Here is a 13119-nt window from a genome sequence, read left to right as displayed (position 1 = left end):
AAGAAAGAAAGAAAGAAAGAAAGAAAGAAAGAAAGAAAGAAAGAAAGAAAGAAAGAAAAGAAAAAAGGGGGAAAAAAGCCAAACAGAGCATTAGATCTTGTAGCCTTAAGCTATCCTTTTCTTTCCAATTATGGTACTATATAGCCTGTCTATCAGCTGTCAGGTGGAGTGACATTTTCCTGTCAAGAAGATCTGAGAAAATTCAGTACAAAAGGAAATAATTTGGTATCAGAAGTTTGTAGTTTAATTAGGTTGGGCAGTCAACCTTTCAGAGCTTTTTAGATCTAAAAAGTGCATTGTTACCACTTAATGTATCTAGGGCTGCAAATGATCTTTCAGCATCCTATGAAATTGATTCATGACCTAAAACTAAATTATTAATCACTTAATTTCAGCTACATTTAATACACCCCCAATTCTAAAGGCCTCTGGGAAATTACATTTTCATTCTTCAGGATGACAGGAAGACAAAATGGAAGAAACTTGTTATAAGACAGATGAATGTAAATTTTGGCAAATTACATGATGCTAGAAATAATAATATCTTGCATTATTTGTAATCGTACTGTGTTTGCAGGCTTAATTAAAAGAGTAAACAACTAAAACGGTAAACATTAATTAGTAGTCTGGCAAGTGGGATCAACAGAAAAAAAAGCACCAAATGTTTAGTACTGATATAATTGTAAAACAACAAAAAGCCCATTTTTTTCTAAAGCCAAGTGATATAGAAGTATAAAAAATCATATTTTAGATCACAATAACAACTAAGAAAGGAATCTAGTTAATATTCAGTCAACAACTAGTTGTTGGTTTTTAATATATCAGTTTATTAAAAACACAGGATTAAAACTTCATGGCTCCTAAGCCCAATGTGATGATGAAAATAATTCAAAATAATTCAATTCATTAAGAAACATACTACTTATATGTACCTATACATGCATAACTAAACATACAGATCTAGATCAGGGTTATCACCATAAATATAACTACTATGAAGAGGGATAGGGAGAAATGGTGAAACTACAAGTGAAGATAATAGCTCCAAGTTTGTGTGAATAAGAAAAAAATATGTATGGGTGTTTTTTTAAGCTTCAAGATTAGAATTTTGAGCAATACTTTTTATAATTGATTTTTTTAACAAGCATAACTCAAACTAGATATTCTGTATTCTTTTGTGCTGCAATTACAGATTCCAAATTTAAACTGTCTCTGTGGGTCTCAGTTTCCTTTTCTAGAAAATAAGAACAATAGACAATCAGCAAGGTGCATTCTGGTTTTATGATGCCATGATTTACAAATGTTTTCTGCATGTGGATGGTTGATCTAAATCAGAAAGAGGTTCTAGGATCATAAATTGTGAGCAGGAAATGAGATTTTTACAGATGAGAAAACTGAAGTCCTAATAACACACTCAACATCATCCATGTAGTAAGTGACAGAAATATGTTTTGAATAAATCCTCTGTCTCTAGATCCAATGTTTTTTCCACTGCACATTTTTCTTGTCTCTTCTCCAGAGGTCCTTGCGAATGTTTTACCTAATCTCTTTTCACTATAAATGGGAGACTAGTCACTACCAGCAATGGAAAAGGAGATGGAGCTACATATAGCTAGACCACAACTGGAATATTGGGTTCAGTTATAGGAAAGATCTAGCCCCTAATACATTGTTAGAACACTGATGAGATGAATCGTTCCAGTGGAAGGAAAAACAAGATGGTGAAGGGATTCAAAGCGAAATCATGTGAGAATTAGTAAAAGGAAAGGAAAGGCAGCGTTATGGAAAGCAGGCTGACTATGGAACTGAGTAAAAACTCTGATTCCACTACTTACAGCTTGAACAAATCATTTAACCTCTCAGGGTTTTTGTTCGTTATCTGCTAAAAGAATATGCAGGATTATACAATCCCTAAGGTCTATTCTAGCTGTAAATTTATGATCCTATGAAGTGAGTTTATTGAATCTATAGAAGAGAAAAACTTGGGGGAATGGGAGTATATAATTGCTGTGTTCAAATATCTGAAGGTTATCATGTGGAATAGGGGATATACTTTGTTCTGCTTGAGGACTTAGTCCAATAGAACATGTAGGAAGGAAAGAACTCTCTATCAATTACTTCTTCCTTTAATACATCAGTGCATACATGACCTCATTTATATAGGAATAGTTTCTACACAGCAGGATGTAGCCTTACTAATATCAGTTCATCATGTGTTGCCTTCTAAGGTCTGTCCCCATCCCTTGAGCAGTTGCTGAGTGAGCATTAATGTCATGGATATTGTAGGTGGGATGCTTCCGGTAGTAATCAGAATGGATAGCCTCTACATTCGCTTCCAACTCTGAAGTTCTCTGATTCTCTCTCTGTTACTACCAAGCTCCCTTCTCACAAGCTAAGGCTGTAACCACAACCTCTACAATTGGAGTGAAATGTTCATTTTCCCCCCTTTAAAATAGGAAGGCTAAAAGATTACTTCCTCAGTTGTTCTCCTCTATTATGTAGTTAAACCATAGAAATAAACAGGGCTAGGAGTAGTGCTAAAGAATATTATTATTAGTTTAGTTCAGCTGTATTTTAAAGTAATGAGTTAAAATGGAAAGATGTACTTTATAATATTGCAGGGAGAAAAAATTTAGCCTCCAAACAATTAACATATATATACACAAACATATGCATATTTTATTTTCCTTTAGTAATTTTTTCACCTATATTTTAAATGGGTCTTTTCAGATTATCCAGTGTTTGACTAAAATAAAATAAAGTCCTTGTACTTATGTCTGAGCTTTTATTTAATGAGACTATCATTTAGTTTATCGAATATTTTATTCTGAAATAAAATTGGTAACTTTACTTTTTTGTGTATGACTTTCTGCCGATCATGAAACTGGCATTGTACTTGAGAATATTATTTTCATTCTCAAGAGAATTCTTTGAAAATTTTGTTTCATACAATAGGCTTAAGATTCTATTGTAACTTCAAAAACCATAAACATCTGCCAAGAAGTTCAGCGGGGATAAGAGCTTGTTCCTTGTCTGAATTGAGTGGATGAAGAGGGAAAAATTTAAATATACAAAGTAAATTGCTTTTTTCTGAGTACTCTGAGTTTTACTATCTCCTGGAAGGCAATGTGGCAAAAATTCGAGTTTACTTTGATTGCCATATGGTCACACCTGCTGTTGTTTTTGGCCACATGCTGACTTGTAGAGGCTCTTGCATCTATTCTCTCTCTCATCAAGTACTTACAAGTTTGAATGACTCCCGCCCCAGATCACTGTGCTACTGTGTATAATAAACCCACCTTGGCTCTAAGGTACAGTCAGTTCTATATGTGAAAAGAATAGCAAAATGCATTTATTCCACTGGTAGGCACATTCAGACAGTGATTGCTAATAGGCAATGATACTACGGTACAGGTACAGTTTAAAATATTTAGTAATGTATGGAGATAGCAATGTATGGAGATAGCAATATATGGTGTCACAACTATAAGCACCTGTACGTTATCATACTGTTCACACATATTAGTCCTAATTACAAATGACCAAAGACTTATTTTTACCAGATTTGTCTTCAAATTTCTTCAAATCAGAATGCTAATTGCCATTTTTAGAAGAAATGATTTATAGATGAATCAGAATAATGACAGGTCAAGCTATTTCTTTATTAATAATATTCTAGTTTTAAAAAATAGACATATCTTTACAGAATTGTGTTTATCATCTTTATGACAACAAAGATGAAAAAGGTATATAAATTCCTTTTAAAAAAAATGTACATATGACTTTGATTTTTCTTGGACTACTTTAAAGCTGATAAATTGAATGAATCCTGACTATTTGATGTATTTAATTGAAGAAACATGGGTAACCTTTCAATTTTAGATAATATCACATACATCAAAGACTCATCTGATACAACTTTTGAGTCCAAAGAAAGGCAGTCACATTGGGGGCTTAGCAGTTCCCAAGTAGATATTCCCTCTCAAGTTACTTTCACTTTTATGTGCTTTGCATTTACTAGATGGGGAAAGTGGAAAGAACAGAAAGGATCCATTAGCAGAGAATTCCTGCATTAAATTCCCGAGTTCAATATTTCCTGTTGTCTATTAAAGTGATCATTGAGGGTTTTTTCAAAGAATTTTAAAAATTTTCTTTACTATGAGAAAAGAACGTCAAAATCTACATGATTTTTATTGTTGAAGTCTTTATCAACAAATTCAGTTAGATTAATTCTCAATTAAAACTCAAAATTCAAATAAACACTATCTGAACAATTTGTTTCATAATGCTTTTATGTTAATATTACCAAAAACTTTGGCTTCTTATTCCTAATATTAGTAGGCAATCCTTTTGAACTGCCTTTTTCTGATTGCTTAGTTTTCTTCTACTCACAGTGAAATATTCTTGTAATGTCAAAAGTTTTGTTTTATTTTTGGGGGTGGTGGTGGAGGAAAAATACTGAAACTGTGCTAAACTCTTTATAGGCATTGTTCTAAGCACCAGGGTAAAAAAAATCCATACTCCCAGCCCTCAAAGACAACAATATAGACATATATGGTGATATATAAAATAAATAGGGGTAAACCATAACATTTATAAAAAGGTGATTTAATATATTCTTGATAGGAGCTTTTGTTTTCTTAAATGTAACATTATAACCTTATTTTTCTCTGGGACAGATATAAATATACCTCCGTCACTTTTATAACCATAAATATATATTTATATAAGATGAATTTGCACACACAAATATATATCCCTCCACTTAGGTTCTACTCTGCAACATGGAATGAAAGGGACCAAAGAATGTCCTTGTTCAGCCTGGAAAGTTTAATGAAACTAGAGAGGTCCTAAGAATGAACTAGTGCAAGGACCAAACTATCTGAACTCTGAAAGGAACATTCACCAGAAGTCTGCCGTCTGGTGGATATTTTGATCATAAACCTTGAATAAGTCATGAGGTTCTGATTCTTATTGGTAGAGGAATTTTTCACTGTGACAAAATCACGGAGCCATGAAAATTTAAAAAAGAAAACAAAATATGTGGATATGCATTGATTAAAAAAAAACAAACAAACTATGGTTGTCTTTTATACCTATTAAGTTTTTAGTTGCCTTTATAGGAAATTTTATGAGACAGGAAGCTGTAGAATGAACACATATATATCCATATCTATGTGTTTAAAACAAAACAAAATCAAAAAACTGTGTTATAGTGGACAAAAAGTGCCCCGGGCCACATAATAGCACATATCTCTCAAGGTTGTTGTTAACAAAGAATAAGATTATGTTTTGCAAAATTCTTTGCAAATATTGTCTTACATATGATGTGCTTATTATTATTATCATTTTTGTTATTCTCATTGCCCTCAGGCAACTCTAAAAACCTATAATTTTCAGAACAGGTGCTAATTTGTATTGACATCAGGATTTTTTTCTCACCAAGAATTCATTAGGCCAATGAAAAAATGAAATCACATATTCAGTATAAGCTATATAAAATATATAAATAAAATGCAATATATACACATGCATGTTTAAATATAAACATATATACATGTGACTATGGATATATGTAAACACAAACAAATTTGTACATAGAATATGACCCCAATTCACCTTTCCCCAATTAGGAAGCCATTTTAACACCTAAACACTTCCATTCATTATTTATTTAATAACTATGTGCAAGAAAATTAAAATAATTTTCTTGTCTGTGTTGGTGGAGACAAGGATAGAAACAGAGATATGTCAAATGCCTAATTTCATAGCTATGTTTAATTGAAAGGTTTAAAATTTTTTAAAAAATGAAATAGATTGTTTTATGTTTGTTTTATTTCTGTCTTCACGTATCTCTTACAACTCATACTTAAAAATTAGATTTTCCTCTTGCTCCACTTAAATGAGATGCTCTAATTTGAATATAAACTATATTAATATAACTGACTAAAAGGCAATTTTATTTAATTAAGGCAAGAACAAGATAGATAACAGGAGAGTGCCAGTGTAATTAATAAACTAATTATAATTCAAAAATAAGTGCTTTGAAATGCATTGTTGGTGGAGTTGTGAACTGCTCCAAATTTAGAACAATGCAGAAAGGGCTATAAAATGATATATACACTTTGACCCAGCAATACCATTAGTAGGTTCATATGTTAAAGAAATCAAAGACAAAGTAAAAGAACCTATAAATGTTTACAGAAGCTCTTTTTAAGGTGGAAAAGAATTGGAAATTGAGTTGTGGAATAACTGAAGGAGTGGTATATGCTTTTGATGGAATAACATTATGCTATAAGAAATGATGAGCAGGAGGCTTTTTAAAAAAATCTGGGAAGACTTCAGTTGAAGCTGAATGAAGATCTATATGGTATCAGCAATACTGCAAGAATGATCAGCTGTGAAAACTGATCTACTCTGCTCAACATAATAAATTTCAGTATAGGAGGAAGTATATTTTAGACGTGTAGCTTGTCTACCAAATAAATACTACTCTTGTCAAATTCGAGAAAGAAAACTTATAGAACATGGGATCACAAGCTAAGAATTGGAAAGAACTTCCTAGATCATTTAGGGAAGCCAGATGACACTATGGTATAGCATTCTAGACATGTAATCTGGAAAATCTATCTAAGAATATTGCTTAAACACATTAGCTGTATGATCCTAAACAAATCCCTTAACCTCTATGTATCTCAGTTTCCTTATATGCAAAATGGGAATAATAATAGCACCTACCTCCCAAGTTATTGCCAAGATAAAATGAGATATTTATAAGGAGCTTTACAAATCTTAAAAGATCTATGTGAATACTAAACTAATATTATTACTTAGGGAATTCTTCTTATTTTATAAATAAAATTGATGCCCAAAATGGAAAAAAAAATGACCTGCCTGAGATCATAAAGGTTGCAAATAGCAATGCCATATTTCAGAACCAGGACCCCTGCCTCTAAATCCAGTACTACACCATGCTGTTTGAATAACATGTTTATATTCTATGTCCATTATTTTTTTAGGTTACTACTCAGAGAATATATTAAAGAAAAAAAATTTGATGCAAGATTGCTGGAGCCCCAAAGTGCATTAAAACAACCTCATTTTTATTTGTCTAAATGAAGTCATACAGGGAATTAGGGATGAAGATAGGGTTTGAATCCATGTGTCCTGCTGAGCTTTTGTGCTAATTGGTAAAGTTCATTGCTATGAGGTATAATCATTCTGATAGTCATTATTTAACAGATTTGCATTTTTGTGACACTTTTTCTAAATTCTCTTTTTTCTGTCCCCAATTTATCTGCCTTTAAGAAGGAAAGAAAAAGAAAAAAAATCAAAGAAAAAATTAACAAAACTGTTCAAGTAAATGTGTCTATAATCACACATGAAATTCTACACCCATAATTGAGAGCTCAGTGAGATGAGGAATTCACAATTTGGCTTTTCTGCCAATTCACAATTACTGGGTTGTTAAATAATATTTTTTTAAAATATGGGTATTTTTACTAATGGCTAAGCTGTAAACAAATACCCATGCTAATATGCCTAATTAAGGTACGTGTTTTATCCACTGGTCTCTTGAGTCCTGAGAAAGGATAAAAAATACAATGGAATATTAATATTCTTGGAAAAAAGTTCTCAAAATGAAAATGATGTTTTTTGAGAATGTAGAGAAATATTTAATTATTTAGTTATTGTGTATATTACACGTCTGCTTATATGAATGTCCACAAGAACATTATTGTAGAGCTTGGTTAAACAGTATCACTTAGAATTTCATTGTTAAGATATTAGAAATTGTTTAAAGCTTTTTCCAATGTCTACTCAGCACCTCTTTCTAGCAAAATATTTATAATAAATAAGAGAAGGCCTTGTTAAAGTGACAAAACGACTAGGGACTTTTAAAATGGAGAAACCGTAAAGGTGAAGCTAACCCTCTCAGACCTGTGCATCTTTCTTTTATGCAACTGAACCAGAAAGGCTAAAACTAAATTTAAGACCCAATTGATGATTTATTTCTACTATTAGATCATAAAACTTGCTTTCAATTATTTTTAAGAGCTTGAATTTTCTTACATTGCTCAAAGAAGGTCTGAACTGTCATAAATGTTCATGACCCAACATATTTCTATCTGAAAACCATTATCAGTTTTTCCAGCACCACTTTTAAAGCATAGGCCATTCTGCAGCTTTGGATCCCCTGCCTCATCACACCTGGAGTCTTTGGTCTTTGTTTTGGTACATTTAACATAGGTTGGAGAAAATGATACAACAAAAATGTGAATCTTTCTGATCTAAAACTATTCTGCATTTTAGGTAATGGTAGGGAAGGGTAATCAACATTCAGAGGTCCTGATTAGTTTTAAATCATATAACCAAAATGATTAGTACTTATTTTCCAAATCTATCCAGTCTAAACAAGTGCTAAAAATCAATACCAGTCTTTGCTATAATTAAACTTATGATAATATCAGTATGGAGTGATTATTTCTGGGTGTCAAGATGCATGATATAGCAAGAGAGATGAAGGGATGACACTAAAATACATGAAAAACAAATAAACTAAATGAAAACAAATGGATATTTTCCACAGTATAATTTGGACATGTGGTTGATTAACAGAGGATTAAAAATAATGACTACATTGAGTTCCTATGTTGATCTTTTTTGAGATTTGATTATTGTGAACAAATGTTATTCTAAAATGAATTCTATAATGTCAGTAATCCTAAAAGCCTTATTTAAGCAAATATTAAAAATAGGGGAAAAAATCTTCTGCCTGCATTACAAATTGATGATAAACTAAGCACCTTCTCAAAATCAAATTATGCATGCTTTATGTTTCATTCCTTGCACATAATAATCAGCTCAACTGAGCTAATAGTATTACACTGAGAAATACATCACCATCCATCAGCCAGATGGAAGAGAGCTACCTATCTCTACATCAAAGTACCATTTATCCCACCTGCTTAACCAAAACTCCCTCCTATCTGAATCTTAGCTATATCCTCTTGGATGATTCACTCCCTTCCTGAAGACATAAATTATTATTAAGGGTTTCAGAAATGAAATAGCATCATCATTAATATGATGAAGCACAATTAAGTCCATTGGACAGGAAAACCAAGTTCAAAAGACAGAAAGATATAAAGAATAATACTCAACTTAATCTAATAGGGTTTTACAAAATGAAAAAAAAAATTTTCATTGTATCCAGCTTAAAAGGCTTTGTGTTGAATGTTCTGTTTATGAGTCACACAATTCAAAACAGAAAGAAAAAAAGAGCATAGTCATTAAATTCTTAAAATACACAATAACCTCCTAGACCACAAATGTTTTAGTAACAGTACTAACAGGAGTTCACTAAATGTTGGCTGAAAAAAAATTACTTTGAGTTAGGAAAGATCAGAGCATATATTAGGGCATGGAACTGGCATATCTGTCTGAAAAATAACAAAAGAACATAAGAAGATAATATTAATGAGGGGACATGGAAATTGGAGACTGAAATAAGAAACAGAGCCATATGGCGAGAAGAGAATAGAAAATTCCACATGGCAGTTGGGAAAAAAATATGAAAAAGAGGAATCAGGAGTACATATATAGGTTTAATGGTGGGGGCAGAGGAAGAAAGGGGGAAAGTAAAGAGAAAAAAGGGAAAATAGCATACAACTTCAAAGAAAATATTTAAATAACATTTTAAAATTCACTGGCCTTATTTTTCTTCTAAGTAAATAACCTTCTTAGATCTTTGATGAAAACACAGTCCATTCAATTCAGCTTTTTAACTAAACATATTTGACTGAGATTCTGAATAATTCCCTTTTTTCACCTGTTTGTAATATAGGAGCATCAACAAAATTCAGAGAAGAAAGCAGTGATGGCTAAAATCCCAAAGAACAAAAACTTAAATTGTTTTTCATTTATTCAGAACATCTTTTTTGCTGACAATTTATTGACAATGAATTTGTGACAAATAATTGGATTGCTAAATTCTATATGACTGCCTCTGATAATGTTAATGTTATTCTCTCTGTGTATCTCTTATCTCTGTCTCTCTCCCCCCAACCCCCACTTCCTCCATCCCTGCCTCCCTTTCTCTTAAATCTATTTTGCCCCTTATTTGAGGAGAAATTATAATGGTCAAAGTGAGCTGTTTTTAAAGTTTTGTTTTAACTTTAGGCTGGGAAATAAATTAATTCCAATTCCAACAGAGCCTTAACTATGTGAAGAGAGACCAACTAGCTAGAGAGTAGGATATTAAGGCAATGATGGCCAAGTTTTAAACATGTCAAAAGACTGGAAATGATTGATTGCCTACAAATGTCTAACTTTCTATCCTCCAGGAAAAGTTTTTTTGATAGAAAAAAAAATGACTAAAGAGAAAACAATTCAAATGACTTGGAAAAAAAAAACACATGAGGAAATGAGATGAGCAGTAGAATTGGAGTGTGCTTCTGTTATGTTTCTGAATGACTTTTACTAGTTATATGATGGTGGGAAAGACACTAAAAGTTTCAGAAACCCAATTTTCTCATGTATAAAATGGGGATAATCATATCTGTAAGTAACTTTCTCTGAGCATTATTGTTAGAAGTATCAAATGATAACTGTAAAGTAGTGCTAATCTTAAAGTGGTAAATAACTGACATTTGCTACTAAAATCTGATATACTAGGACCTTGGACTAGAAGCAGAAAATCTAGTACATAGTTTGCAGAGGAAAAGATAGAAAAGGTTAAAGATAATGGCCAAGAAGTTAAAGAGTGAAATGTATTTGAAAGCAGGTAGAGTTTCATTATAATTTCATGTTATATCATGTTCTTTAGTTCTTTTAAGAATGTTACTTTGTCTGTGGATAACCTTCTACATTTCCTCTCCCCAACAATTCAACAGATTTATCACATAGAACTTTGAAGTTATAGAGGTCTTCTTTTGCGACAGTATTGTGAAGAAGAAAACCCAATTATTATCCCTATTTTACAGATGGGAAAACATCTGTAAAAGCAAGGCCAGGACAACTTGCTCAGGATTATAAATTTAATAATTGTCAAAACTAGAATCTGAGCCCAGCAGAGCATTAATTCCAAGTATATCAAGCCACATCCTCTCTTCTGGACTTCCTTAACACCCTTTCCACTCCTGTATCTTGGATTTAAAAATTTCACTGTATTTCTCCAGGAAAATACAGATATCGTAGCCATAATATGGTCGTGTCCCATAGTTAGTTCTCTTTGTCCTTTAGACAAAGGCTATAATTCCCTGCTTTCTGAAAAGGGATACAGCAAAATTTCAGCAGACTTAAAAAATACATGAATTTGCCATTTCTTCTATACACTTTGCTCATGGTGAATGCTGAATGAATATTAACAATGACATATGAATATTATCCCAAGCCAATCTGTTACTTTCTTCTTCTTCAGGATCAGTATTATCTGCTCCCTCCAATGTTTTCAAAAGAATAATGTTCTAATAAAAAAAAGTCTGAGGACATTATCATTATTTAGATTACAAAAAAAAATCATTCTCAACTTATTTATTGGCATTCAGATAGAAATGGACTTCAGAAAAGTCATTCAGTTGTTATTATCAGTTTACATTTAATGTTCTATTGACATGGAGATTTGGAAAAAATAACTTTTTTTGTGATTAAATAAAAGTATTAGGATATGAGTTTATCTCCTTTGGCTTCATAGAAAGTATACTTGGGAAAATTCCAGTAGCAGACAGGATAATAAGAATGATATATACTTCATCTTGTTCCCATATGATTTGATTTCATTTGATATGTCCTTATAATTTGAAAACTTTTGTTCCACAAAAAGTGGAAGATTTGAGACTTGGAGATTATGATTGGTATGGTGTCATCTATTAAAATATTTCTGAAATTTTGTTAGCTCAATGTTATGTTTCAGTGATTGTAAGCAAAAATTCTATAATTATGACCTAGTTTATTATCACTATCTTTTGGGGGGACAAACAGATTATATTAGTATAGGAAATTGAAAGAAAAATTCCTTTTTACTGATGCAAATACATAACTTCTGCAATTTGTACTCTTGGAGGGTTGCCAGGGATATGCAGTGATAATTTAAGGGACTTGTCAATGGTCTCACGGTCGGAATGATTCAGAATTAGATATTGAATCCTAGCCTTCCTGATGCTGTGGCCATCTACTTACTCTCCTGCATTCTTTTGGTGTGAGTTGTATTGAACTATATTAACGGAATAAATGGTAACACTTCTCTGTCATCCTCCCGTCCCTTCTCCATCAGAGCCTTGTATTTCTAAATAGAATTTTTTATTTGCAAATTGCCATTATATAGTTTTAAAGTAGCAAAAAGGTTTGTCAAATCATTCTAAAATTCATTCATTCTATTTTTATGCTTATTAAAATGAGGAATATGGAGAAAGAAGATGGAAAATGAGAAAAGAGGTGTGGCTGGAGAATGTTATATTTGTTTTAATCAGAGTCAAAATGAATTGTGGGAAATATTCTGAGCCTTTTACTTTAGAGTTTTAAAAAATGGGCAAGTGCTCAAGTGTACTAATTTAATTATGAAACTTGTCACTCTAGTTTCTTCATTTACAGTTCTGAAACAATTTAAAGTCGTTGGTCCCTAGGAAGCCCTCAAAGTTTTATTTCAAGAAGCCATAAAAAGAAAGGGGGTCAGAGGAAAGCAAACTCACACTTTATCTGTCCCGTAACTCCTGTAGTCTACTGCTGCTGACACAGCAACAATGAGTGCTGGCATCCCGTAGCCAACCAAATAGAAGTATTTTCTGCGGGAGTGTTCACTCTCGAAAACCTCCACCAACATGATATAGAGTTGCACTCCTTCCAGGAACATCCAAGTGAAGGCAGCCAAGAAGAAGAAATGTAAGAGCGCAGCAAAGACTGCACAGGCAATCTAAGGAATAAATCAGATACACGATTTATAGGGAGGCAAAACATATATGTCACATATATGAAATGGGGCATATAGATAATATATAATACAAAGTAGAATATTGTTATAGCTTTACAATGTGTGTGTACATATATGAATACACGCACACATACACATATATGTGTATGTGTGTGTATATGTATGTAGGGAGAGATTTTCAAGTTTTCTCA

The 13119-nt window shown here is 32.3% G+C and overlaps 1 protein-coding gene across 20 annotated transcripts in view; it reads right to left on the bottom strand.

The window, feature by feature from the left end:
* The window catches only part of ADGRL3 (adhesion G protein-coupled receptor L3), a 1041133-nt gene that overhangs the window by 221673 nt on the left and 806341 nt on the right, over positions 1-13119 (bottom strand). For all 20 annotated transcript variants that reach the window (XM_074272799.1, XM_074272781.1, XM_074272789.1 and 17 more), the window contains one exon: positions 12690-12910. In XM_074272799.1, the coding sequence (XP_074128900.1) occupies positions 12690-12910 (221 nt within the window). The remainder of the gene's footprint in view (positions 1-12689; positions 12911-13119) is intronic.

The sequence above is a fragment of the Sminthopsis crassicaudata genome, chromosome 6 (assembly GCF_048593235.1).
Source record: "Sminthopsis crassicaudata isolate SCR6 chromosome 6, ASM4859323v1, whole genome shotgun sequence".
Classification (NCBI taxonomy): domain Eukaryota; kingdom Metazoa; phylum Chordata; class Mammalia; order Dasyuromorphia; family Dasyuridae; genus Sminthopsis; species Sminthopsis crassicaudata.
This window is presented reverse-complemented; position numbering and strand designations above follow the sequence as displayed.